The sequence below is a fragment of the Bombus affinis genome, chromosome 13 (genome assembly GCF_024516045.1).
Source record: "Bombus affinis isolate iyBomAffi1 chromosome 13, iyBomAffi1.2, whole genome shotgun sequence".
In the NCBI taxonomy this organism is placed as follows: Eukaryota; Metazoa; Arthropoda; class Insecta; order Hymenoptera; family Apidae; genus Bombus; species Bombus affinis.
Window position 1 is genome coordinate 11600144 of NC_066356.1, and position 24561 is coordinate 11624704.

General features: G+C 47.7%; 1 protein-coding gene across 14 annotated transcripts in view; it reads left to right on the top strand.

The window, feature by feature from the left end:
• Positions 1 to 24561, top strand: part of LOC126923180 (transcription factor 12) — a 110744-nt gene that overhangs the window by 59130 nt on the left and 27053 nt on the right. Inside the window, exon 1 of one of the 14 annotated variants that reach the window (XM_050736394.1) lies at positions 21785 to 23492. The exons of the other annotated variants lie outside the window; for them this stretch is intronic. Within the exon in view, the coding sequence (XP_050592351.1) occupies positions 23064 to 23492 (429 nt within the window). The 5' untranslated portion in view covers positions 21785 to 23063. Of the gene's footprint in view, positions 1 to 21784; positions 23493 to 24561 lie in introns of those variants that run through there. 14 annotated transcript variants of the gene reach the window in all.

Consider the following 24561-nt stretch of genomic DNA (forward strand, 5'->3'; position numbering starts at 1 on the left):
TAGGAAACGTCTTAAGAAGGATTAGGTAGCGAGTGGAAGGACAATCGCCGCCCCCGTTGCCGTGGCAGAGAATCGAAGTCGAGCATTAGCCGATACCGTGAAAAATGCCCTTATCCCTTCCTCTCCCTCTCCATAGTACGGAGAACTCTACTACGGTAGCTCTTTCTCTGGAACGTAACGGCGTAATTGATTCGAAAAAGCCGTGTTGTATAACGCGCGGTTCGCCCCGACCAGGACGTAATTTATTACGCACGCGAGTCGATTACATTGTTGATCTATATTAGTTGGTGCGCGGCAGGAGCACGGAAAAATGTATTATCTCGTATGTATACAGTACACAGTAACCTCGTCGTGACACGCGAATGTGAAAAAGAAACGAATCGGTAATTAGTAACAGCGTGCAACCACCAGCGCGTCGTCACTTCCGAGAAACACGGGCCGTCGTTTTTTCACGAAGATGCTCCCACCTCGTGGTTTCAGCCGCTCGTATATTCGTTGGTAGGCGGTGATGCGGTACCAGAGAAGGACCGGAGGCACGAGGACGAGGGAGGAAAATTAGATAACCTCGGGGTGCGGGAAGATAAAGATGGTCGACCGTTTATTTTAATCAGGAGCAAGCCGATAGTCGAGGATCACCGAAGAGCGCCATGTTGTCTGCTCTCTTATCGCCATCTCATTGGTCGTCGTGATTGACGTCTAACTACGCTGAATAGGAAGAGCAGCGAATTTCACCGACGATGACGATCGAAAGAAGCTCGTTCCAGACTGGTCACGACCGCGATTCGTGATTTTTCTAAAGATACGCGCATGCCTATCGCGATTCGTCGATTTTTCTGTTATTCCTTTTCCCACTCATTTTCCAGCTTCCATTGTTCCATCGAGCATTTTCAAAGCAACCCGATCCTTCGATTAAATTTAATCGTCGAAAATATTGACTGCGATAAATTAAAATCTCTTTTGATCTGGACGACCGGAATCGCCGACGATAACGCCGCGTGCGCGCACGACAGCTCGTGCTAGGTTGTGAAAATGAAATTCGTTAAACGGCCTGGGCTCTCTTTTCCCCCTTTTTCCTCCTTTTTTTTTTTTTTTTTTTTGTTATGTGTTCACGCGAAAGCTATTTTTTTCCCCGTGCGTTTTCGAATCGCGGTTTTTGAGATATGACCCGCAGCGCCGGGAGAAGGGACGAGGGAGAAAGAGAGTTCAAAAATTCATTTGTCGCGACAGAATGAAATTTTCGATTTATCCTGCCGCGGATGTGTAGATTTTCCCCTCCCGCGATTTTCGAGACTGCGCCCATGTGCGTGTATATGCATATATGTCGCGTTGGACCGGGTGAAATTATTACATAATTGTTATTCACACCGGGCGTGGAAAATTAAAGCGGAATATCGCGAGAATAAAGCAGACGCGAGCCAACCGAAGTGGCCAATAACGAGGCGGTCACTCGTTGCCTGCTATAGCTCGTAATTTTCGTATCCGCGCAAACATCATTTTTACCCTCTGATACGTGAGTGGTTCTCAACCTGCCTTTTTCCTCCAGCCACCGGCGACAAACCTGCTCCCGTGAGAATACCAGCAAGAAAAGCAAATAACAATCAGCGTGTACAATTACGTGTGCCAAGGCTGCGGTAATTGCGACAGAGGGAACGTTCTATGGCAACGGGCAACGGCCGCGGGGGTACGAGATAGAAAGATTTCCTTTCGACAGAGATTCGTCGTCTCCTGATGGATTTTATAATTCTTGCAAACTCGTTCCTCGTTGTATTCTAAAAAAGAAAATGACACGTTCACGATCGATTATCAACGTACCGTGGATAATTGTACGTGATTAGGCTGGACCTGGAAGAAATAATCGCGATGTTTCGTTTAATGTAAATTCCGTGTGGTTCGTGTATTATTGGTGTTTGCTTGGAACGGATCGTCCATCACCTGCGTATTTTCGCTGTAAATCCGTGGCGAGCCGATAATAGGTTGCAATTCGATTTTTTTCTTCTGTTGTGCGCATACCATTAAAGGCGCTTTCCTCGCGGGCCGCATCTAATTGTAATTATTATTATCGTCGAAGAACAAAGTGCAGGTTCCCCTGCCGTGATCATCGTCATTATCTCCTTATCATCTTTGCCATCGCATTACCACTCTCGTTTACATCGGATTCATGCCCGTCCATTATTCTCCGGCCGGATAAGCATCTTTCTTATCGACTCCTGACGAACACGTCGCCTCGAGACACGTAGGCGTAGACCGGCCAGCAATCGAAATATTTCTTTTTCCCTTGCACCTCGAAACAAGATCCGAAAGAAGCGATCTCGATCCTTCGACTTAACCCGACTCAACCATGCCGCACCGATGCAACTCCTCCTTGAAAAACGAGGCAAAAAATTAATCCGACTTTCAGCATTAATCGTATTTAACAAACGCACAACGATTTTACACTTTTTAAGTAACGATTCAAGGTGATTGGACGTGAAAGAGTTAAAAGTCTAATGCGAATCAGCGAAACAGGGAAGAGCGATCTACGATCGGGAAACGGGGTACGTATATCGCAGTTGCACGAAAGTGGAAAACTCCGTCGCTCGATTTCAATTGTCTTTCTCTCTCAGCTCTCTCTCTCTCTCTCTGCGAGTCTCTTGTTCTCTTTCTCTGGTCTTGCTGGCGCTGATCGCAACGCGTACACGCGACCATCCTCCTCTTGGATCGTTCAGTCGGAACGATTTACATATTTCGGCGTGCGTTTGACCGATAATAATGTTTCATCCGGTTTTCGATGAATGGCTCCATTACCGAGACCGAGGCATCGTGGAGCTGACTTTTCGTTATTACGAGCTTTGAAAAATCAACCACCCACGCGCCTCACGCAGCTACGCACGCGTATCGTTGCCACACAATGCGAATCGGCTTCGCGTACACATACGTGCGTACACATTCAGACACATGGAATCCCTTTGTGTGATTTAACGCGCACGAGCGCGGACCAGGGGGCACGAATGTAACTTTTCATAGGAGCGCGGAGCCTGCACGAGCCATTGATCATTGTTCTGTTGGCTGCGTAGGGTGCCGATCCGCCGGATTCCGCCAGTTTTTCCACCGGCTTAAAACTCGTTAAAATGTTTATCGATGCGTTGCTTCGCAGCGGTCCCTTCTTCCCTTTTGATTTCCCTACCGGTTATCGACACCGACCCTATCCGAACGATACGAATTGTTGCGAAAAAATGAGTATTCTTATTCTCAGTGCGGACACCAATCGAGAAACCTTAGAGTTTCGCCGCAACCTTTTGTATCCAATTCACGCAATTCGTCGCAACGTCACAACGTCGATTCTGTGACATTAATTTCGCTTTGTCGCACACATCTACATAGAAGGTTACTATATTCGTGTGCAGGGTACGTACGTAGACATTAACATGGTAAAATCGACGTTTATTATTATCGCAGCGATGGGATTTCAAGATTTTCCCTTCGAATTGCAAATAAAAGTTAAACGCTCGGTGCCGATAATCAGCGGGAAATTAATACGCAAACTCGAACCGAAACGCGCGGATCCATTTGATTAGGAACGAAACGAAAGGAAACGATTTTTTCAAACAAGGTTACATATTAATCGAGGACAGTCGGATGCGTTTTTAAAACAAGCGTTGCAACGCCGCGTATTACTGAAATTAGGGGGTTAATTTGCGAAGCATTGGAGCTTGCTTTCCGATATCGGAGTTTTGAAAGAGGATGGTTGGATGGGTCTGCGTGTTTGTTTCGTTTAATAAGAGAAGGAAGGAAGAGAGAAGCTAGTTGCCGCGAGATATTCCTAGGGAGAAGAAGAGATAGGAGGGAGTTTGCACGGTTTGGTTAAATATTTAAGCAACAGAGCATTTCACTTGGGAGAGTACATGGCAGGGCGCGAAGACGCCGAGCAAAGACATTTCGAAGCATCCCTTATCTTTATCCGTGAAATATCCCGCCGTGGTAAAGGCAGAGGGGTATAGAGTCCAATCGCGGTTTTATTGGCTCTCTTAGAAACTGGCTTAAGTACATTTCTGTGTCCCGCGGAAATTCGCCGAGCAAGGAAATGCCTTTCGAAAATTCCAACCCCTGCTTTCCAGCCGACTGTCGTTGTCGTTCTCTTTTCTCTCTGCTCTCTCGCGGAGCTCTCGCAGCGGAACTGCGATCGTGCTCATCGAGTAGGAAATTGGTTGATCATTATCTCTATTTATACGTAACACAGCCTTTATTGTTATGTAAAATCGTTTTGCCATTGTCCAACGCGCGTATACGGCGAATTCAAAGAGCTCTTTTAACTTGAATATTTTTATGCTCGTAAATATCGAATTTTAATCGTTTGCACTCGTAATGTTTATAATCTGAAACAACGAATGGTTGAAAAAATGATACGAAACGATATATTTCATTTTCACCCGTATTACGGCGTTCAGCTGGTAGACTTTTTAAATTGCAACAAACTTTGGCGCGTTGATACTACCGGTGGCAAAAATGTTGAATTACGTCGGAGGCGAGCCTTGAATTAATACGCTTATTCAACCAGTTCCAATCCGAATACGTATCGGAAATTATTTTTCGCCTAGATGGTGTCGGTAAAGCGTTAATGGACGGACCCACTTTTCCCGCGGGTCGAATTAATCGAATCGATGGTGCTCCGGGAATCGCGAAACAGTTGTCGTTTCGAGGGTCATCGACGTTTCAAAAATGATATTCCACTCGATGATACCGGGGGATAATCGAAAAATTAGTAAAGTGCCCTCGACGGCTGGGCTGACGGTCGTCGAAAAACGCACCCTCGATTTGCGAGAGGGAGGGAGAGCTCGAGTGCCCTCTCGACCCCCGTTCGATACTGCGAAACGTTTCCGTGACTGTGCTCTCTCCGCGTGTGCCTCTCCGTCGCGTTTCCATTTCGCACTTTTCGCGGCAACTTTGCACCTTCTCTCGCGTAAAGCTTCTCGAATCGATCCTGTCGAGGGGAACAGGAGGGGTCCCCCCCTCCCCCTCTCTTCTCGCCTTTCCTCTTTTACACGGCGATATCGAACCACGATATCATCTACTCTTCCTTCGTTCTACAACCTGATTTTCCCTGTTGCGTTCTCGATTCACCTACACGTTGGTCGCACAGGGAAAAAGGAAGCGCGAACGAAAGCGTCGTTTCCGCGTAATTAATTATCCACTCTATATGCTAATTAACCGGGTATAGTGGCGCGTCTCGGTGGCATTGTGCTCTGGGAAAAATCGAAGAAAAGAAAAGCTCTTCTGTTTACGAGCTTCTCCTACTTCTCTTTTCTCGCGGCGGTTTCATTAATTTCTGCAAAAATGCTCGCGGGTCCCGGGTCTATGGACTCCTTCGATGCAAATGCCCGGGTAGAGCTCGCTCGCTCGGATCCATAACGCGTCAAGGGATGATCTACGCGCGCGGAAGCGCGCTAGCTGCGCGAAAAAGAAATTATTTACAGGTGTGCGGCGTGTTTATGCAAATATCGAACAGCCAAGGGGCGACCCGCTGTACGCTATCTCGCGGTCAGATATATATTTCGACGTCGATGCCAGTGCACGCTACGCGGCTCGTCGCGTTCGCGGTTGCAACGTTGACGCCGCCATCGTCGCGACTCTCCACACTCGCAAAATCCCGCTCTTCGCGCTATTTTACCGCGTTATCTTCGATACGCCCCGGATCATACGCACAGCCAATTAACAGCGGTCGAGCAGTCGACGACGAAGATACAGAGGCTGTTCGTGGAAAATATTATCGCAGATAGGATCGAGTCGATCGAGCTTTTGGAATCGGCCGATTAGCGCGGCAACGACTTACTGCGCCGTAATTATTCGTTATCGTTTGATTAATCGCGCTAACCAGCGTTTATTTACTTACGAGTCGCTAGAACGAGCAATGATCGATCTTGTCAGAGCGTAAGATCGTACTCTCGATACGATGGACCGAAATCGATCGAATTTTACGTCGTTCGCGATCTTCGTCGCGACGATCATAGAGTTGTCCGACGTTCCGCAGTCGATTGCGATCGGCACGACGCGCAATTTTCAGTTATATACGAGCGTCGAGCACGCGCCGACTAACGCGCATGAAGCTTCGTGATGTGTTTCTTCGCGAAGCAACGTACCGTGTACGCTCTACACGAGGAATATGTTGGAAGGGCGAAAGGGGCAGGATAAGGAAGAAGAGGGAGAAGAAAAAGAAGAAGAGGAGGAGGAAAGGCAGGTTGCCGCGGCCATACAACGATCGCGGAAGAAGCGAGGAAAAGCGAGGGAGACGGAAAAGCCGTTACCTCAAATTACACGGCTCGTTTTATTATTTATCGCCGGCAATTTCTGCTTCCACGAGGAGTCGCATCTTCTGGCCCGGCGATCGAAGCATGATTTGTGCAGCCGCCTCGCGAATTTGTCGTAGATCGATCGGCCGACATGGATCACCGGCGTCTCTCCTCGCAATTTCCGCTCTTCTCTCCGCGCGAGCAGAAAAAATGGAGAAAGTTCTTGCGAGTCCGTCTCTGTATTCCACTCTTCTTTCTCAGGAGAAAAAAAGGAGATTACACGCCGTATCCCCGACTTATTTTCTCACATAGAATCAACCGATATTTGCCGGTAAAACCACGATTACCGAGACACCGCCTACTTCGGAGAGAGGTCTTTCGGCGTTCTTCTCTCTTCGGAGAAAGGGGATGCTGTTAGTTTTTTTCCGAGCGAGGGGCGTTTTTAATTCGAGGCATTGTTTCGAGACTCAACGCCGCGCGCAATTTTTCCATTCCGATTCCCTTCGCCGTCCCGAACGCCAACAGCTTTCCTTCCCCACCGTCTTGTACGTTTCCTGACATTTTCAGATATTCAATTACCGCGACACAAGATATTGCGGCCGAACGGGTCCCGGCTCGCGCCGCAAAAACGTAATAAATCGCGCGCTCTGCCACTCTTTCCTCTCGTTTCTTGTTGCTCACGGGTGGATATACGCGTGGCACGGGACTCGCGTACACGTATCGATACCCGCACACTTGCGTGCGCGTGCACACACGCGACCGCTCCGGCATATATCTATACGCCGGCTATATGCATATCGATGCGCGTTCGCTCTCGGAACGACTGCGTGCGATTGATCGGCAAGAATCGCCGCGGTCGAATGCGAAATACGAGTATCGTCCAGTCGGGCTGAAATCGATGGATCAATTCCGAAGGGGCCACGAGGTCGTCTAGACACTTCCGGCCCGGCCGTAGCCCGAGCTTTCTATCAACCCTCGTCTCCATCTCCTACGCCAGCGCTATATACGATACGCGATAGAAATACGAACGCTCCCGTCGTCGTTCTTACTTGTCTCCAGTGAGTATAGGCTGGAAAACGACGGAAATTTTAGCGTAACGCGCTGCAACGCTATCGAGCGACATCGTGGTTCTTAATCTTTGACGTACGACCAGGAAGAGTGTATGCTTCTATGGGACATGGAAGTATACCTCGAGACATCGTCGAGTCTCGTTGTCCAACCCTTCGATCATGCTCTCTTCGAGTATGTCGAGTGTATTGCGAATCGAATATTCAAAGTTTTAACAAGCTGCGGAGCGATAAATATCGCGGCTAATTAGCCATCCGCGGCCGCGTTTCGCACGACCGTCAAAGTTTTGGCTGCGAAATCTCGGTAATTGCCGACGTGTATCTACGACGCGTATCTACGACGGGTATCGGAGCCGCGGTATTCTGGTCGAAGCTCGGTCGCGGCCTCGCGAGAGGGTCAGAAGACGCGGAGCAAGGTACCGACCCGTAAGATATTTATCTGGTGCTCGCACGCGCCTCGTAAATTCGCGCGCCGCTGAACTTTTATACTTTGCCTTTAATACACTTTGCGCGCACCGGATACGCGGAGGGAGCAGCAAGAGAAAAGAGAGAAGGTTCGCTGGGTCTATCCGCACGCTGTCAAAAAGAGTCGAGCACGAAATAATACTTACGACGTCTGGAACGATTCTCGGAGATCCGCGGCTCGTGCACCGGTTTCGTACGCGTCGCAGCTTTTCTATCGGTGATCGATCCACCCGCGGGGGATAAAACTGTAAGCCAGCACCGTTCGAACGTGCGCAACTTTCCCCGAAGATGAAAACCAGTCACCGAGAGGAATGGAATTTCCTGGAAATCAGATTTACCGTTTCGCCCTGTCCATCTTTCTCGTCTTCTTTCCTTTTATTCTTTCCCTCCTTTTCTAATTTGTCGTATCTTTTCATAGCATATAAAAAACGTGCTTCGCTGTATTCTTCCCGTCTATCGTCGTCGTACACATATATATATGTGTGTGTGTGTGTGTGTGTAAAAGGTACACGTATGTTTACATCGAGGTACGTAGATACGTATGTAGTATATTATACGGGGAAAAGTTGATTCAGTCGGACGAAAAAGAACGATTACGGAATGTATCACTGATTTTTCCGTTGGTCAATTGTTTTCATCGCAAAAATGCCATCGGTTAAAGCGGAGACCGGATAACCGGTAGTCTACCTACCCGTAGCTTTATCCGAGGTGGTTTGATTTGCACATTCTCTGCGTACGTTACAGAGCCACCGGGTTCGTAAAAAAAAAGCCCGGGATAAAATTGCATTTTTGTGCCACGCAGTTGCACTCCAGCTCGTTCTTTTGCACGCGTTTGGAAAACTCTCGGGATAGGCGAGACTGTTTGCGTAATTGTACCGGGGGTTCGTAAAACGCTCCTCTTTTTGGCCAAGCCTCTCGCCACGCGTTAGAGTTGTACAGGTTATCGACGAACGCGCGTTTGACCGGTGAGAAAAGTCACAAGGGGAGGGGTGATAGCGAAATAGCCATTAATTACGAGCGCCGGAGCTGCTCTTCCAATTAGCTCGAAAAACCCGCTTTCGTTCTACTCGTTTTTCCTCTCTCCATCCCTTTCTCTTCCTCCGGCGAACTTGTAATTTATGACTCGACTAACAAGCGTTGAGAAGAAGAATCGCACGCGAACCGATAGCTTGTAGGACGACGTTTTAACCGCATCGACTTTTCCTCTTCTCGACCGTTTTAATTAATCGAAGCTGCCGCGTGCACGAATCCAACCGAATTCCTAGGGTAATCGCCTAGAGGATGAAAAAAACCGATCGACGAAAGGATTACGCCTGACGACGAGGACGCGGCCAGCTTATTTTTAACACGGTATATAATCTTCGCAACGGGGGTGCGTTGCTTCGTGATCGGCTTTGTGCACCCCTTCTCCGATATTTTTTTCCTTTCCCTTTCCGCCTCTGCTCCGCCTATCCTCGTACCAATCGAAATCCGCTTCCACGCGTATAATTCTATCGGTCGATCAAATAATCGAAACGCTTTAAACCCTCTCTCACTCTCTTTCTTTCTATCCACCCTTTGTATCTTGGAGCGCGTATCGTGGCGGCTCCGTGGCGCGACGTATCAATCATCGTGCCGGGTTTTCACGAAGCCTCGCAACGAACCGGAGAACCGAGGAATAATTCTAGCCACCCGTTCTTTACAAATAACATCGCGTCGCGAGTTATGGTTGAATCATAGAAAATTCATCCCCCGAGGTCTTACACCCTTCGCCGCACGGACGTGTAACTCCCGTCCCGGAACATATTTTCCACGTTAACTGCCGCGTATTCCATATTATTCGCGTGATTGTATCCCTTCGGTAACAACGTTACCCGCAATCGACGTAGCAAGCAATTAAAAGGGTGTAATTTCTGAAACTCTAGCGTCATGACGAAGGTTGCTGAATTATTTTTTTATATAGAACAATTACGCAGCCTTAGAATCCTGGAACTCGGAACGAAATTCTTAACCCTCGAACGACGCGTGATTTTCCTTACGCGTAGCGAAATCGTCATCGTTAAGATCCCAAGGAACGTAATCGCGAGAAATAGACGAGAAATTATAGGATAAATTATGGCATCGTTATTCTGCCTGAATCAAATGTTAACATCGAAATTTCATCCTGCGATATCCAAATAAGGAATCCGTACCAACGTACGCGCCACGACGTTCAATCGTCCTAAAGGGGTGTCATCGACGACCGCTGGTTAACCCGTCAAACGCGTGCCGGATTTTCCTTCGAAAGTATAATTTACAAGTACGCGTCGAAGGTAACGCTGCGAGGCAGTCGCGCAGCGGATGCACCGAGTTCGATGAGTTCTCCGGGCTTCGTAACTCTTCGTGTTCCTTCTTTCTCAACGGAAAACGTTGCTACGTGTTGCTACATCGGCCAAGGGCCGAGAAGGGAGGAATCGGTGCGTGTTACACGGACTCCCCAGCTTGTTTGCCGCCGCTTGATTCGCTTGTGTTTGTGGAGGGAGCCGATGAGGGGCGGGGTACGATGGTTAGAGGGGCAGGAGAGGGTGAGTCAAGGTGCTGGGTAGTTGAGGCATTATAGTGCCGCTACAAATCATAGGGCAGACCCCTGCCACTCGGGGTACGTCTGCGTGCGTTCGTGTGAACGTGCGTGTGCGCTTGGAAACGTCGGTGTAACGGTGGAAGGGTCGCCTGACAGTGGGACGTTACACGCTCCGTGTACTGTATATTCCGTTGGTGCAAGTAGGGGTGGCTCACCCCCGAAAACTGCTACCCTACGGAGGCCCTCCGGGATTGGTGTACACGTCGTTACTACGTGTCCCCTTTCGCCCCCTTTCTCTCTGCTCGCCACGCTGTTCCTCCCTTCGCCACACTTTTTTCCCGTTCGTCTTACCAAGCGTGCATCCGAGCTTCTCGAATTTTCTGACGTCATCGATCTCGCCACGCGAAATAAAAGTAAAAGCGAGCGCCGCGATTTATTCGCTTCTTTGTTTATTTATTAGCAGTACGATTACACGAATAGCGGGTACGTTCTTTCAACGCTTCTCGAATGCCTTTGTCGCCAACGATCTTCGTGGTACTTTCTTCGAGCTGTAACTCTTGTAAGAAAATCGCGTCGGTTACCAAACGATGTAACAGATATAGACATAGGATACGTATAAAATCCAACGATCTATATTGGCCACGTTCGCGATATTATCAACGTGTTTCATCCAAGACACGTCGTGACACGGACGAGACACGCTATGAACTCGAGTGAAAGATGAATTATCGAGCTTCTAAGAGGCTGATATAATAACGTTACGCTCGTTTTATTTATTTTATCTGAAGTTGCGCGAGTCTTCCTATACGTTTTGCCTCGGCCGAGAGGAGATTATCGATCGCGGGGAAAATAATCACGCGCGCGAAAATCGCGACTCTGTCGAGATCGAACGATGCGATAGTCGGCAAATTTATGAAACGGCTGACCATTATCTCTCCGCGTAACAAATTCATATACGTCCGCGATAGTATTTAATTCCTCGACGGGGAGTTAATTAAGTCGAGGTCGGTCGCGTTAATGGATTCGCCGATGCGCTTAATCGCAGAATAATTTAGCGATACGAAGCGGAAGGAAATTTGTCCGGAGCTTCCGCGACTCGCGTGGAAATCAGAGACAGATACCGTCGGTCGAAAACTCGATTTTTCTCTCGTTTTGCCCGCTATGATCTCTCTCGGTTGACTATAAACGCGATATGCTGGCCGAGAATTCGAAGGTCTTGGACAGTTTGATCAGTTTATTGGTATACCAGCCGTACGGGGCCGTAAACCTGGCGAAGATCAACAAGATGACGAATTTATGGCGAAGACCGCGCTGAGAAAAAGGTAACCCCTCGTCTTTCGTTCTTGTAGCGACTAGAAAAATTGCTGGAAAGTTGGAACCGTTCGAATTTTAAGGCTCTTGCTTGATTTTTTGCTCAAACTTATAACTATAAATACTATATACGTATACGTTATCCAACCAACCAAGTACCAACGAGGCAGCTAAAAATAGTAAGCGAATATTTTGCGTCAAAAGCTCAATGATCCGTGGAAAAAGGAATTACTCGTTAAATATTCGCGAATAAGACCGGCGAAGATACCACCTTCCTCCTAACTTTTCAAACAAAACGAAATAAAACGTTCGCACTGCCCCTAAATCCTCGTTCGCTAATTCACTCCCCTAAATTTAACACCAACGTTCGGGGTTTCAATTACTCTCATCGTTATTCGTTACTTAGAATTCGAAAAACCCGTACAGAGGGAGATGCGAGGGATAAAATTGCGTTCGGAGAGTGAAAATTGAAAGCCACTGACTAGGTTGGTAGACTTCTGGATTTAGAGGGATCCCCATGGTGGTCGAGCTGCCTACTTTACCAACCGATCGGGACGAGTTATTAAATTTTTAATGCGTCTAAGTTGGTACAGTGGGGAGTCTCGACAAGCCTCGTCCTCTCGTTCTCGCCCCCTACCACCTATTCTCTCTATCTCCTGCCCCTGTGAGCCACTCGAGCCGACGACTCAACCCCTCTCCGTTGAACGAGTATCGGAGTAACGGAGGGTTCGTCCACCGAGCAACTGAACACGAGGGTGAGCGAGAAAGGGGACCAACGAAGACCGTTGTGTGTTGTCTGTCGCAATAAATTTATGAATTGTTCCCAATTACACGGAAGCTCGTGGCCAATCGCGTTAACTCCCTCTTCGACTAACGGAAATTCACCCTCGCCTTTTTCTGGCCACTTACCGACGCCGCGTAAACACGTCCGTGGGATTTACGAAGAGATCAAAGAAATTTATACGACGATTTCTCCATCTTCTCTGGCCATCTCGACCGAATGGAACCCTGCCGCGATCCTCCGATTCTTTATATCTTAATCTTACCCGCGCCTTTAATCGGACAAAGGGCTTACAACGTCTTAAGGAAATTTCTTTCTATCAGAGCGTTTGAAACTTTCTATGAATCTTCTGTACCTACGCAGGATACGTTACACAAATACAGTTTTGTCTGGAAATAAACAACGCGCCGGAGATCGATCGGTTGCATATTAGTTGCGAGTCGGATATATCGTTCCGTTTCACTTGCTTCTCGAACGTCATAGCGACAAATCTAAAAAGTGATCGACCGAACAATATACAACGCGTCAGGAACGCTAATACTAAAGCGAGAAAGCATTAGGCATATTCTATTGGTCTTCTACCAAACGATGTCACTTCGCTTTTACCGACCTCTCTGTCAACGAGTTCAAACAAAGGAGGAGACGAGACGGCGAGTTGCTTATTTCGAGAAAAGAGCTGTATACGCGTATCTAATTATCAATGTCATGCAAGAAGAAGGTTAGGTTTTCCTAACGATAAAGAAATACAATTGGGGCAAAAACTCGCGAAGGAACGCCGGAGGGTTAACGATCGATGGAAAAGCTACGGCAAATTGTTTTCTTTTCCATCGGTTGGAGATGTCGGTCTTTTCGTCGAATTTTCGTCCAACGTTATTCCAGATTACAAACTCGTGACTCACGTAACTCGATAGACGGGAGATAGTTGGCTGATGACCGTGCGTTCTCATTAAACACTTGACGCGGTGTCAAGTGACACGGCTGTCAAGGATTGTTTGCATGTCGTGTGTCAGGCTGAACACCTTCGTGCAAAAATTCCGATTATTTTAACGAATCGATCGATGGTCGGTGTGCAGACTCCGCGGAGATGGTTTCACCGTTCCGGGAATTTCAGTGGATTGAAATACGGTAGAACATCCCGTATCCAAACTGAATACTCTGATCTAATTCTAGTTCTACTAGCCGAACAGAATAGCCACTAGTAACAGATGCCTTCTCTCGTACTAAACTAACTTTACGCGTTGTTACACGTACGACGCGTGTCTCATATTTGCAATCGGAGAATTTACAAAATATACGATGTATAAGTGACGCTACCGTAGAGACGCAAGTGGAAGCATTATTTTCGACGGTCTTCTCGGCGGATAGGCGCAACGCTATCGTTCTTCCCACGCAGGAATCTCAGTACTTAGGCGTACGACTGGCTACGCGAAAAATCACGTGTCGGAGGTGTGCTACGGCTGGCGAAGAATGACGTCAGCCGTCAGCAAGAGTGTCGTATGTCGTATAACTGCACACAAAATTTCATGGAAAGCCAGCGCCACACGATTCCCGACAATCGCGTTCCTTCGCGATTAAAGTTGTTCCAATTTCCGCTGGAAAACTCGCCGCGCCTCTGGAACGAGGTCGACGGTTATTCGGTGCTTCTCTCCCAACCGGTGAAAAGCGATGTCGGAGAAAAAGCTCGTCGGAGTGGGCGGGCCAGAACCGCTTCAGTCGATGAACGAGAGAGAACTCGGGAACGCGATTGATAGGTGGGGGGAGGGGGGGGGGGGTTCAGGCGTTTGGAAAAGCGTCGAAGTGGCCGTGGTTTTAATTGCAGTTTAACGAGCCTTTGATGAAAACGCGCATCGCGTAATGGTTAATCTTCATTTGGCCGGGCCCCTGGAAATTTATTGTTCCCGACTATGATGGTACAAACCACTGTTAAATAACAATTACAACGCGACGAGGGAAAGCAGCCACCGAAATGCCCGTGTAACGTCAACCGGCGGTAATTTAACTGCCGCCTCCATAAACAATCGTAGCCAGAGCCATAATTATTATTGTACAGGTCGGGCCAGAGAGAGGCACATTGTATGCGCGCCACGCTGCGACAGTTAAATCGCCATCGTTAAATGTCCAGCTTTACGAGTGTCGTTGAATCGACGTTCTCTTCGTTATCGCCATAGTGGACTCCTCCCCTTCTCGCGCCCCTCCCTCTTCCACTCCCCCTCCCCCTTTTTTCTATTTTTTTTTCCTTCCTCCGTTATCGAACTTGTGCGTCACCCGATGCGTGGGCACTTCCGGCCGCTGTGTCCGAGAATCGCGGAAGCGTTCCGCGAACGTGCCTTTACAGATCGACCATATGTACCGTGTATCGTTACACCGATCGAAAGTCAGAGGGGGTAACTTCCGCTCGACGAGGGTGGCTTTTTCTCTTTTCCTAGCAATTAACACGTCCTGGTTCGGCAGGAAGTCGTCAGATCGATGCGTTAGATATCAACGCGTCGCGTAGAGGGGGAATCCACTCGCAGTGGAAAGGGAACGTACCTGCTCAGACGCATCGTCGACCGTCGAAACGAACGTTCGGGATATCGATGTTACGCTAGAACCTTGTTTATCCGTTATTTCGTTTATGCGAACAAGTTAATGTTCACTGTCAGCTTCAGATACTACATCGTATATGTAATCGTATCCGAGTTTCCATTATTCGAACTACGATCCAACGTAACTTGAGTTATACCTACGTATTTATGTAGGAACGGGCAGTTTCACTACGAATTTTATGTCGGACGGATCTTTGTAATCAAATTCTTACCGTATTATTACAACACAAAATTTATCGTATAATTTCTTCCTATTTTCCGACGAAAATTGTCCCCACATTCCCCACATTCTCGTTTCACGAAACTACGAGAAAGTTGTCATGCCTGCTAATAAAAACGTAATCTGGGATCGTTTTTTCTTTCTTTTGAAAAAGCGAGCATAGGCGAATGCATGACTCGCGAGTCGACTTAGCTCATCGAATGGCAGTAATCGTGCGTCCTTGGCGGCATCGTACCGACGACGACGACGATTTCTCTGTCCCTCGATTCCCTGATGTCGACTTTTCCGTTATCCGGAAAATGCCCGTTACTTTCGATTACCTTGAACGTCGCCACGTGCAATTAGTTCGTTCTACGTGTAATCGTTTCCCTGTATGTCGTTTCTAATTAAAATTCCTTCGTTTTGTTTCAGGTAAGTGATCGAGTTGCAATCGCGGAGCATTTGGCACTCTCAGTTGCTTTGTTCGACCGGAGAACAGAGGAAAGTCAGTTGGATTGATTCGATGGTAAAAGGGGGAAGGGCGTTGATAAATAATAGGGGAAGAAAATGACTGGAATACGAAGGTGACGAAGAAAGAAAGGTACATTCCGTGGATATGACGAGGATCAAAGGAAACCTATAGAGCCGACGCAAGCGGAAAGCACGTGGGCAGTCAGTCGCTAACAATCGTAAACAGGCGTGCTTAATTCATTCAACTTTCTAGCACCGCGCCTACCTAGCTGCCTGTCGCCTCGATATTTTCCACGTTCCCCGCGGAAATGTTTGTCATTCGCGTTTATGCTGTTTCTTTATTCAGCTGCCGCGTAATATGCAGCCATTTTATGTGTTTATCTAGCCGGATCGTTAATCTTTGACCGTTGCTCGTGAAACGATCTGTAAATCTCGTCCTAGAAATCGTACGACGAAATCGTCTACGCATCGGGAGACTCGTAAGTCCGACTTTTATAGTCCCGCGTCGATACGATATTTATATCGTCGTTCGTCCGTGACACAGGAAACGAGTTCATCCTTCTTTCCATCTGAATTCACTCGAATCTGCTAATCGGATCGTTTTTTAAACGGAAACTCGCGAGCTTCGGTACATTCGCGCGTTCGTTTCATCGTGTCGCAGCTTCCCGGACGAGAATAGGACCTTGACCTTTGAAACTGCGAATCATCGATCGACGTGCCCCTATCGTTCGGTCGTTCAGAATTCAGGAAGCTTTCGCAATCGTTGAATCGTGAATGGATTAACGGTACAGAAACACTGTTAGAGAGGAACGCCTCCTAATTGTACGAACCAGCTTATCTGCCGAGGGAATCTCCTTTTCCGGAGTGTCACGCGATATCGGTAAATTTCACGGCCGTAGTCGGTCCCAATCAAATTCAGCAGGATCGTTGAATCGACCAAGTGCTATTTTTTCGCCCGATCGTCGACACCGTGGATCGTCCGAATCGAAACGCCAGCCGTAAAGGATCGGAACTGACGATTAAAGCTCGACATGCGGTGCGGTTCTTATAGAACCTTCTGAACGTTGCACTGTCCATCGATACAGCGACGTTAAAACTTCCGTATCTTAATATTTAATCTTGAACTTTGCACGGAATAACGAAACTCGTTGTATGTATATTGGAAGGTGTCGTTGGTACTTGATACGATAAATGGGAATACCTGGGAAGGACAGTTTAATGGATCATTATCCTTTAATCGGTCGTTGTTTTAATTCGTCGATTAAAAATAATTATCGTCCCTGTTTATTTCGAGGGTCGACACGCGACTAGAATAGCGTGACGCGCGGTTGTAACTTGTTAACGAGCAAGTTTTACGCAACGAACGCATTGTTCGAGCTTTCGGTTCGACAAACGGCGAATTTTCCATTCATATATAATTACGTAAGGTATATCGATCGGTTTGGCGAGAGTTATTCAGAGGCGGATCGCGTCTTTCATTCGTGGCCGATAGATTTCTAATTTCGTCGAATAAGGTCAGAAAAGGTGTCCACGTCAGTGTGGTCGTTTTGGTAGCGCGTTCTTCCGACCAGTTTTATTGGCACGTATAACCACGTTCCCAAAGGCGACAGGCAGTCTGGGCCAATTTACTCTTCCCTGATTAATTCTTTCGCCGGCCGAACAAAAGGAGAACGTACCGTTAGCCGATCCGCCGTTGTCTCTTCGTACTAGAACTTCGAGGTGCCAAGACTCTTTCGCACGACTTTCAGCTAAAACTCGTCAGTCTTATCATCGCTGCTTTTAACTCTTACTGCGTAAACCTACGATAGCTCATAAAAGTATTTCACGATAAACAATCCGGATATTGGATAGATTTGAAACACCAAGAAGTTTCGTTCCGCGAGCTATACTATGGTGACTAAAAAAATTAGAGATATTGTAAAAATGAAACGCAGAAGCTGATTAAAGAAAACGCCTTACTAGAAAGTAAGGATACGTTTACGGAGCCACCGTGACAAAATATTATTTTATCCAGATACTCTGTATTTCTCGGATTGCTCTCGGTTATTTCCCCTTCCAAGAGCTGTCGCTGCCTGAAGAACGGCGTTACGTTGTCGACGGCGGCAGGCAGTCTGGCCAGTTTACTCTTCAGTGGCTAGTCCACCTCTCTTCTTAGTACAGCCGTCCTCCTCGCATCCGCTCTTTCTTTCTCTATCATCTATTTGCCGAGCCGCGTAGCACGATCACCTCTCGGGGCCCCGTCCTTGTCGCGCACCTCTCAGGTACGCGAATCGTACCTGCACGCGCGTGCACTACACGTCGTTCGTGTACCTCCCTCGTTTCTCTTCTACTCCTCCGGAGTCCTTTAAAACCGGTACAGTACCGGTAGAAAGCATCGGCCCCGAACACTCCCTTCTTCGTCCTCTGCTTCCTGCGAGCTTTCTCGTGTCGTTTCTCGAGACCTTCGTCTTTATTCTCTGCCCTTCCCTCGTCCGCCTCTCGTTCGCCCTCTCTCGGCGTCTCGGACGCTGCAGCGTTTTATCGTTTCCTCGTTTCGTCCCGAGCACGATATTTCACCCGAGCGAATCGAATCTGTCCGGAGATCGTCCGTGTCTCTTTCTCGGATCGCGAGCCCACACCGGAAAAGTTAATCCGCGCACGTACGATTTATTTTTTCGTGCCGACTGCACGGAAACGCGCAATTTCGTTTCTAGCGAAATCGTCTATCGGCTGTATAATATACTTTTTTTCGGGAAACTAACGTTAAGAAAGAAGAAGCGAGAGAAAGTGCTTCTATAAATAGGAAAGCGTAATTGTCTTTATCAGCTTTCTTCTTACGAGTCTTTTCTAGATGTTCGTGGAAAAAAGAATTCCGTAGCTGGTAGGGTTCGAACGAGTTACGTACAGTGCCGTGGCTCGTGGCTCGTGGCACGGTGTAACACGAGCGTGTCGCGATTCGAAAGGGTACGTTGTCGCGAGCAAACATCGACGGATATCTAGGTGAAGGTGTACGATTAGGCATCTCGCGGACCGTGGCACGGGTAGGTACTAGTTTTCGTTGAGCAACCGCCAGTCGATTCCGGAGCGCGTTGGCTGCTCGATTACGCATGCCGATTCCCCTCCTCGCTCGCGTCCTGTCGTTTTCCACGCGAAATCCCGCGGACGATTTTCTAACTGTCGCTAGCGTTACGTAAACGCTTGGCTTTTTTCTCGATTTATAGATACCGGTATCGTGGCTTGCGATTCGTGGTACGAGCGATGTTAAAAAGATTCCTTTTAGAATTCGAAATAAGAAGTTAACGGTAAGAAAGTTGCGTTGGAAGCTTCGTCTTTTTTTTCTTTTTTGCTCTGTTTATTATGGTCGAAATTATAGTCATAAACGACGGTAACTCGCGGCGATATCTTATACGAGGGAGCAAGTACATACCATTCACGTATTAATGATTTCATTCAAAGATATTAATATAAGTAACGTTTGAGAGAGAGAGAGAAAAAAAATAGAAAATGTCCCAACCACATGACCTTTGAGCGAAAATACCTATACGTATATATAAAACTATTTGTTAGCGCTGTTCTACCAATATCCAGGAACTAGTCAATTTTCGAAGTAACAACAAATATAAAGAAATATAACGTCATACCGATCTAGGCAGTCAAATTCGAGAAAAGAACAAAAATTTGCGAATCTCGTTTACACAGCTGTTTCGATCAAGGCTGCTTTCACTGATTGGCTATTTAAAGATAGGAAAACACGTCGATTCGGTGATAAAATATTCCGCGAGGTTTTAGAAAAAAAGATAAAGCGACGATTTCGACGTTTTTACGCGAGGTTGATCGACGTCGATATTTTTAGCTATCCAGCGGCCTCCTTCGTTTCACCGATATTTGACAGGTTGCTTGGACTTGCACTGGCCTGTGCATTCGCTTTCCTACCTGTTGCACGTCGGCCTGGCCAGTTTTTCCTCGGGTTTACCTCCCCCGGATGCCGTGACCCGCTCGACGCCGCGGGGGTGGTAATGCGGGCTCGTATTTTTTCCCCCAAGACTACTAAATTTCTATATAATTTCCAGTCTCTATCGAAATTCTAAGTCAAATCGAACATTTTCGTTGCCGATAAATTCTATCGTATTCGCATTCGCGAAAATTAAATTTTAATTACACGTACACGATCATAGAGATTGGTCTGGATACTGAGAAACCTAACGGTCGCAACGGTTCAGTCGAATCGCGCAAGTGCAGCGTTAGAGTAAGAATCTTGTAGCTTTGTTTCATTTTCGTAGAAGAACGCGTGAATAAGACGGTAGTTTCTGTCTCGAGAAGAATCGATTCCCCGACGCACGGAAGTCGGGACAAAAGAGCCGATTCACCGGTGGCGGCCTCCTTCCTAATCCTCACAAAGCGCCTCACGTCGCCACGAAGTCGAAGTTTACTTTTCGTGCTCAAACATAACTCCGGGCCTTTCGGAAGTGGGGGGTTAAACACACATAATCCACCGTTTTCCGCCGTAACTCGTAACTCCCGCTCGTATTTTCTCTCGTTCCTCTCTTTCTCGGTCCCCTCTGCCCCCGGACTTCGTTCCATCCAGGGTCTCTCGCGGTCCCTCCGCTCCGTGAACGAACTATTTCTGTAGCTCTGTGCGCGCCACGCGGCAACGAGAGATGCAACGATGCACGCGAGCACTTTCGAACTGGCGAACGCGAGTATGTGCGACCGTGTTTCAACGGGAACGCCTCGACTTTACTCGTTCGAAGAATCTTAATTCCTCGATCGTCGTTTGTTCTTAATATCCGCAGTTTACAATTTTTCTCATTCAACGTTAGGAACTAATTCCAGTCAAGTTTCTGTATCGAGCCTCGGTCTCGCCGATCCGGCGAATCCTAATTCGTCAAAGCTCGGACGAGGTTCGTTCGTTCGATCGGGTCATCGTTTACTCTCCGTATCGGTAATTTGGCTATTCTTGTCGTACAACGTTAGAAAAATTCCAGTTAGGTTTTTCTAGTCTTTGTCGACTCGACTGGGAACGACCGAGGTACTTGACCTCTGGTAAAAACGGGAAGAAACAGGCGATTAAGATATCGCGATTAATGCCCGCGCGGAACGGGAGGGAGCAGATAGCTTGCAGCAAACAACGCCCGCCTCGATGAATCAATATACACTTCTGTTTTTGACGATGCCCAGTGCGGTCCGGAATAAATCTCGCTGTTGGAGCGAGTCCCTTTTCTTCCTCGGAACACTGGAACGTCTCTGTTGATCCGCCGTCGCGTCGGCGAAGAAAAGAACCGGCAATGAGCGGAACGCTTTCGTCTCGTGCGCGACAAGGCTAAGCTCGCGACCACCCACTCTCTCTTTCCGTGATCGTTCTAGGAACGTTCTTTATAGGAACGAATAATAGCATCCTGAGTATCACAAAACGATAACGCACGAAGATTTACAAAACAATTCATAGATAGAACGATTACGCGAGGATTCGATGGAAAATTCTTCGGTGATCGGTGACCAGGCACGGCGCGGATCGTCCTTCCGCTTAGTTTCTTTTCGTCTACGCTACGTTAGTTTCGTATTATCACATAGAAAATCGTTCTATCCGCTACCGCGTCTTCTTGGTAGAATAATCAACGAATTTGTGACCTTTTTAACGCATTTGTAGAATTTCGTCTGTCTCGTTACCATGTAGATAGGGACCGATAGTTTGCAACTTGCGATCCGCAAAATTTCGTCAATAGTATTAGTTCGGTCGTATGCAAGACGCATCGTTGGTCAAATCTTAACCGCAAAAATCGCACGATCCCTTGGATCTCTGGATGTTTGGAAAATTTTAATCCGTCCGATCGCAAGTTTCATCTCGCGACTATTTCTCTGTATGGAACGGCGTAAGAAAGAACATTGTTATCGACGTTCGGCCAAGTTGGAGGAACTGTATGTGGCGCGGCGAGCGTAGCGGTGCAACGGACGCGTGTAAACGGGACGACGAGAGTACGGTCTAGGGCCGAGAGGAGAGCGAGAGAGGGCACACGAGTGCGTCTACATGCACGGAACAAGCACGTTCTCGTGGAGGGGTAACGCTGGACCCAGGCTCCGTGTGGCGCGTAGCTTATGAGCCGAGTAACAAAACCAGTCGTCTCTGTACTGGCTGACCAGCTGCCCGTCGCTTCTTGTCTTCTAATCCTCTGGCGATTGTTTTCGCTTCGATTCTCGCGACGATCCGTCGTCTCGGCCGCGAAATCGCTCTCAGATACCGTTGCGCGGCTGAATCACTAATTTAAAGTGATTCATTCGATCGACGTCGCAACTCGAATCATTCTTCGTGAAATATCGTCGAGATTCGTAAAAATTTCAACTTTTTTCAAAGTGATGTATCCCTGTGGCAGCAGGGAGCAGGTCGAGAAGAAAGAGATTTTTAAATGGAACTATTTTATCGGAAACATGGTTTTCATAGTTCGTGAGACGCTTCGCGATCTTTTACATTTTGTGAAATTGTGTTAGTGAAGAATAAGGGCAAATAAATCGAACGAAAGTGAGAAGTACATCTACCTTCTGTAAAATTCAAGGCTAGAACTGTAAATACGCGGCGAGTAAAAGGAAAGAAAATTGTGTAGCGGGATAGAATCCACGAGGGAACAGCGAGATTAGTCGTCATTGGGAAGCTCGAGGAACAGGGTTGCGATACGCGGTGTGTTAACGCGCTCGTGAAAGTCTCGTGCAGCGAAGTGCGCAGAAACGCGAGTGTAAACGCATTGTTCAAAAATAGTCGGCGTGGTCGAGGGCCGCGGAGGCTGCGATTCGACGAAAGTCTCGAGCGATTCGAAGAATCCAAATTAAAGGGAACTCGGGAGAGGCACTCGCGGTTTCGCAAACTTTCCTCGCTGATTAATGATCGTCGTTGGACGAGCGGCGAGCTTAACCGAGTAACGCGAGAAGAAGCGAACGGAGAAACGCGTCGCCTGCGATTCGAGCGATCGCAGTTCCTCCGTGCAGCGATAAATCGAATTAAACGTTGAGACCCTCTCGAGAGAAAGACAAGCGCGGAGAGGATGTCTCGTCCTACGCGAGATTGTTTATCCTCGCCGTTGCACACGCCGGATACGAATTTATCTCACGATTTTGCACGATTTTCTCTAATATCATTGGCCGCGTGAATAGCTTGTCCCGAGAAGCTTTCGCAACGCGTTCGAATCGAATGAATCGATCGATACATCGATCGATCGCAGCAAGGGCAAACAACGATGTTAAATACGAATTCGTGTCAAAGAGGCGAGCGTTCGGTCGACCGTCGATCCTGTTGGCTGGATCGTGATCAACGATAAGGACCAGAGGGGATGCATCGACCCGCGAGGAACAAAACGTAGATATGACTCCTCTATAAATCTGTTATTCGTATCCCGGTTCTCTGCGAAAAATTCGATATGGATCGTAGCTTCAAAAACAACGCAGACTTCAAGATGAACCAGCAGAATTTTAAACTGAGCGATTTTGGGATCAAAATGGAGCCGTGTTACGCGATCGAGCAGTGCAGGACCGCCTCGAGGTACGCTCAAATCGCCACTGCCCAGTCGCCGCGGCAGATGCAAATGAGAACTGGCAGACTCGGTTCAGGAAACAACGGTTCGAGTCCTCTTCGAGTCGGCTGCAATCTTTCCCAGTTACCTTCGAACTGCTCCGCGTTAACGTGCAACAGTCAGCCACGAAGGAGTCCGAATCGATCGCAGAACGTATCCGGGGATCGATTTCAAGCCGCCAGCCCGAACAACTTGTCCGGGAATGTGTTACAGCCGGCCGTCTCCTCGGTCCCATCTCCCGGCTATTGGAACCAGTATGGCGGACAGGAGAGCGGGGTAAACGTCTTAGTAGAGTCGTTTTGCGGAGAATAGCTGGCGCGATGATGTTGCGCGATTTGTCAGGAAACTGTTCGCCTTCGGTCATGCGTGTAATCGACCGTTCGAGCTTTGAAATATCTCTCATCTACGAACGCTGTGCCTTCGGATCGTCATCGCGTCCCTCGCCAATTCCTCCACGAAATTTCCATTCGAGTTCCGCTTCGAATCAGATCCCAAACTTGCGATATGCCCAACTGTGCAGGATTAGGAAGAAGACGAGTTTGACCGAAAAGACGTAAAAGGCGCCACGTTAGCCTGCTCATCGAACAACACTGTCGATTCCCTAGAGTTAAGGTTAACCCGATCGAATTCGTACCGTTTTCGTCCGCCTTTTATTCAGCTCTACGTACGATGGATGTGACAATTTTACGATAACCGGTATCGAAGGAAAGTCTCGCGTGGCACAAGACCGGCTGATTAGTCGCAGACTGCATAGGACCGGTTTGGTACTCGTACGTGACTTCCAGCCGACTCGAATCTTTTATTGCACATACCACGTTCTCAGCGTGCACTTGCCGTCGTTTATTCGCGGGCAGATTCGATGTTGAGCCTGTTGGAAGGCAAGGGACGTTGTTTTTAAGGGTTTCGATGATGTCATACCTACTGTTCTAGCCTGGAATATTCTAGATCTAGATTACACCGTCGTCGTATCGCGGTGACTTTTAAACCTAGGATCATTTAACGTTACCTTTTAACGTTATTAAATCGCGGATTTTTGCGCGAGTTGGTAATTTTGAGAATGTAATAAAAAAGATAACATTTAAGTAGAAGCGTGTGTTTCACCTACCAATTATGGTAAAAGGCAGTCTATACTTTGGATACTTTGTATATCTTTCTCACAAACGCGCAAAAATCACGATAGTGGTGTCTGAAAGTGTTAACGAAATTTCCAAAGTTTCTGCGGCGAGTGCTTGGAATACTTTGGCGAGCCATGGGTACATTTCGAAAGAATTTCAAAGCGGATTTCGTGGCAGGAAGCGGCTCGCAGTCGGAGCTTTAGCCTCGACCTAACCTGATGTGCCGCCAC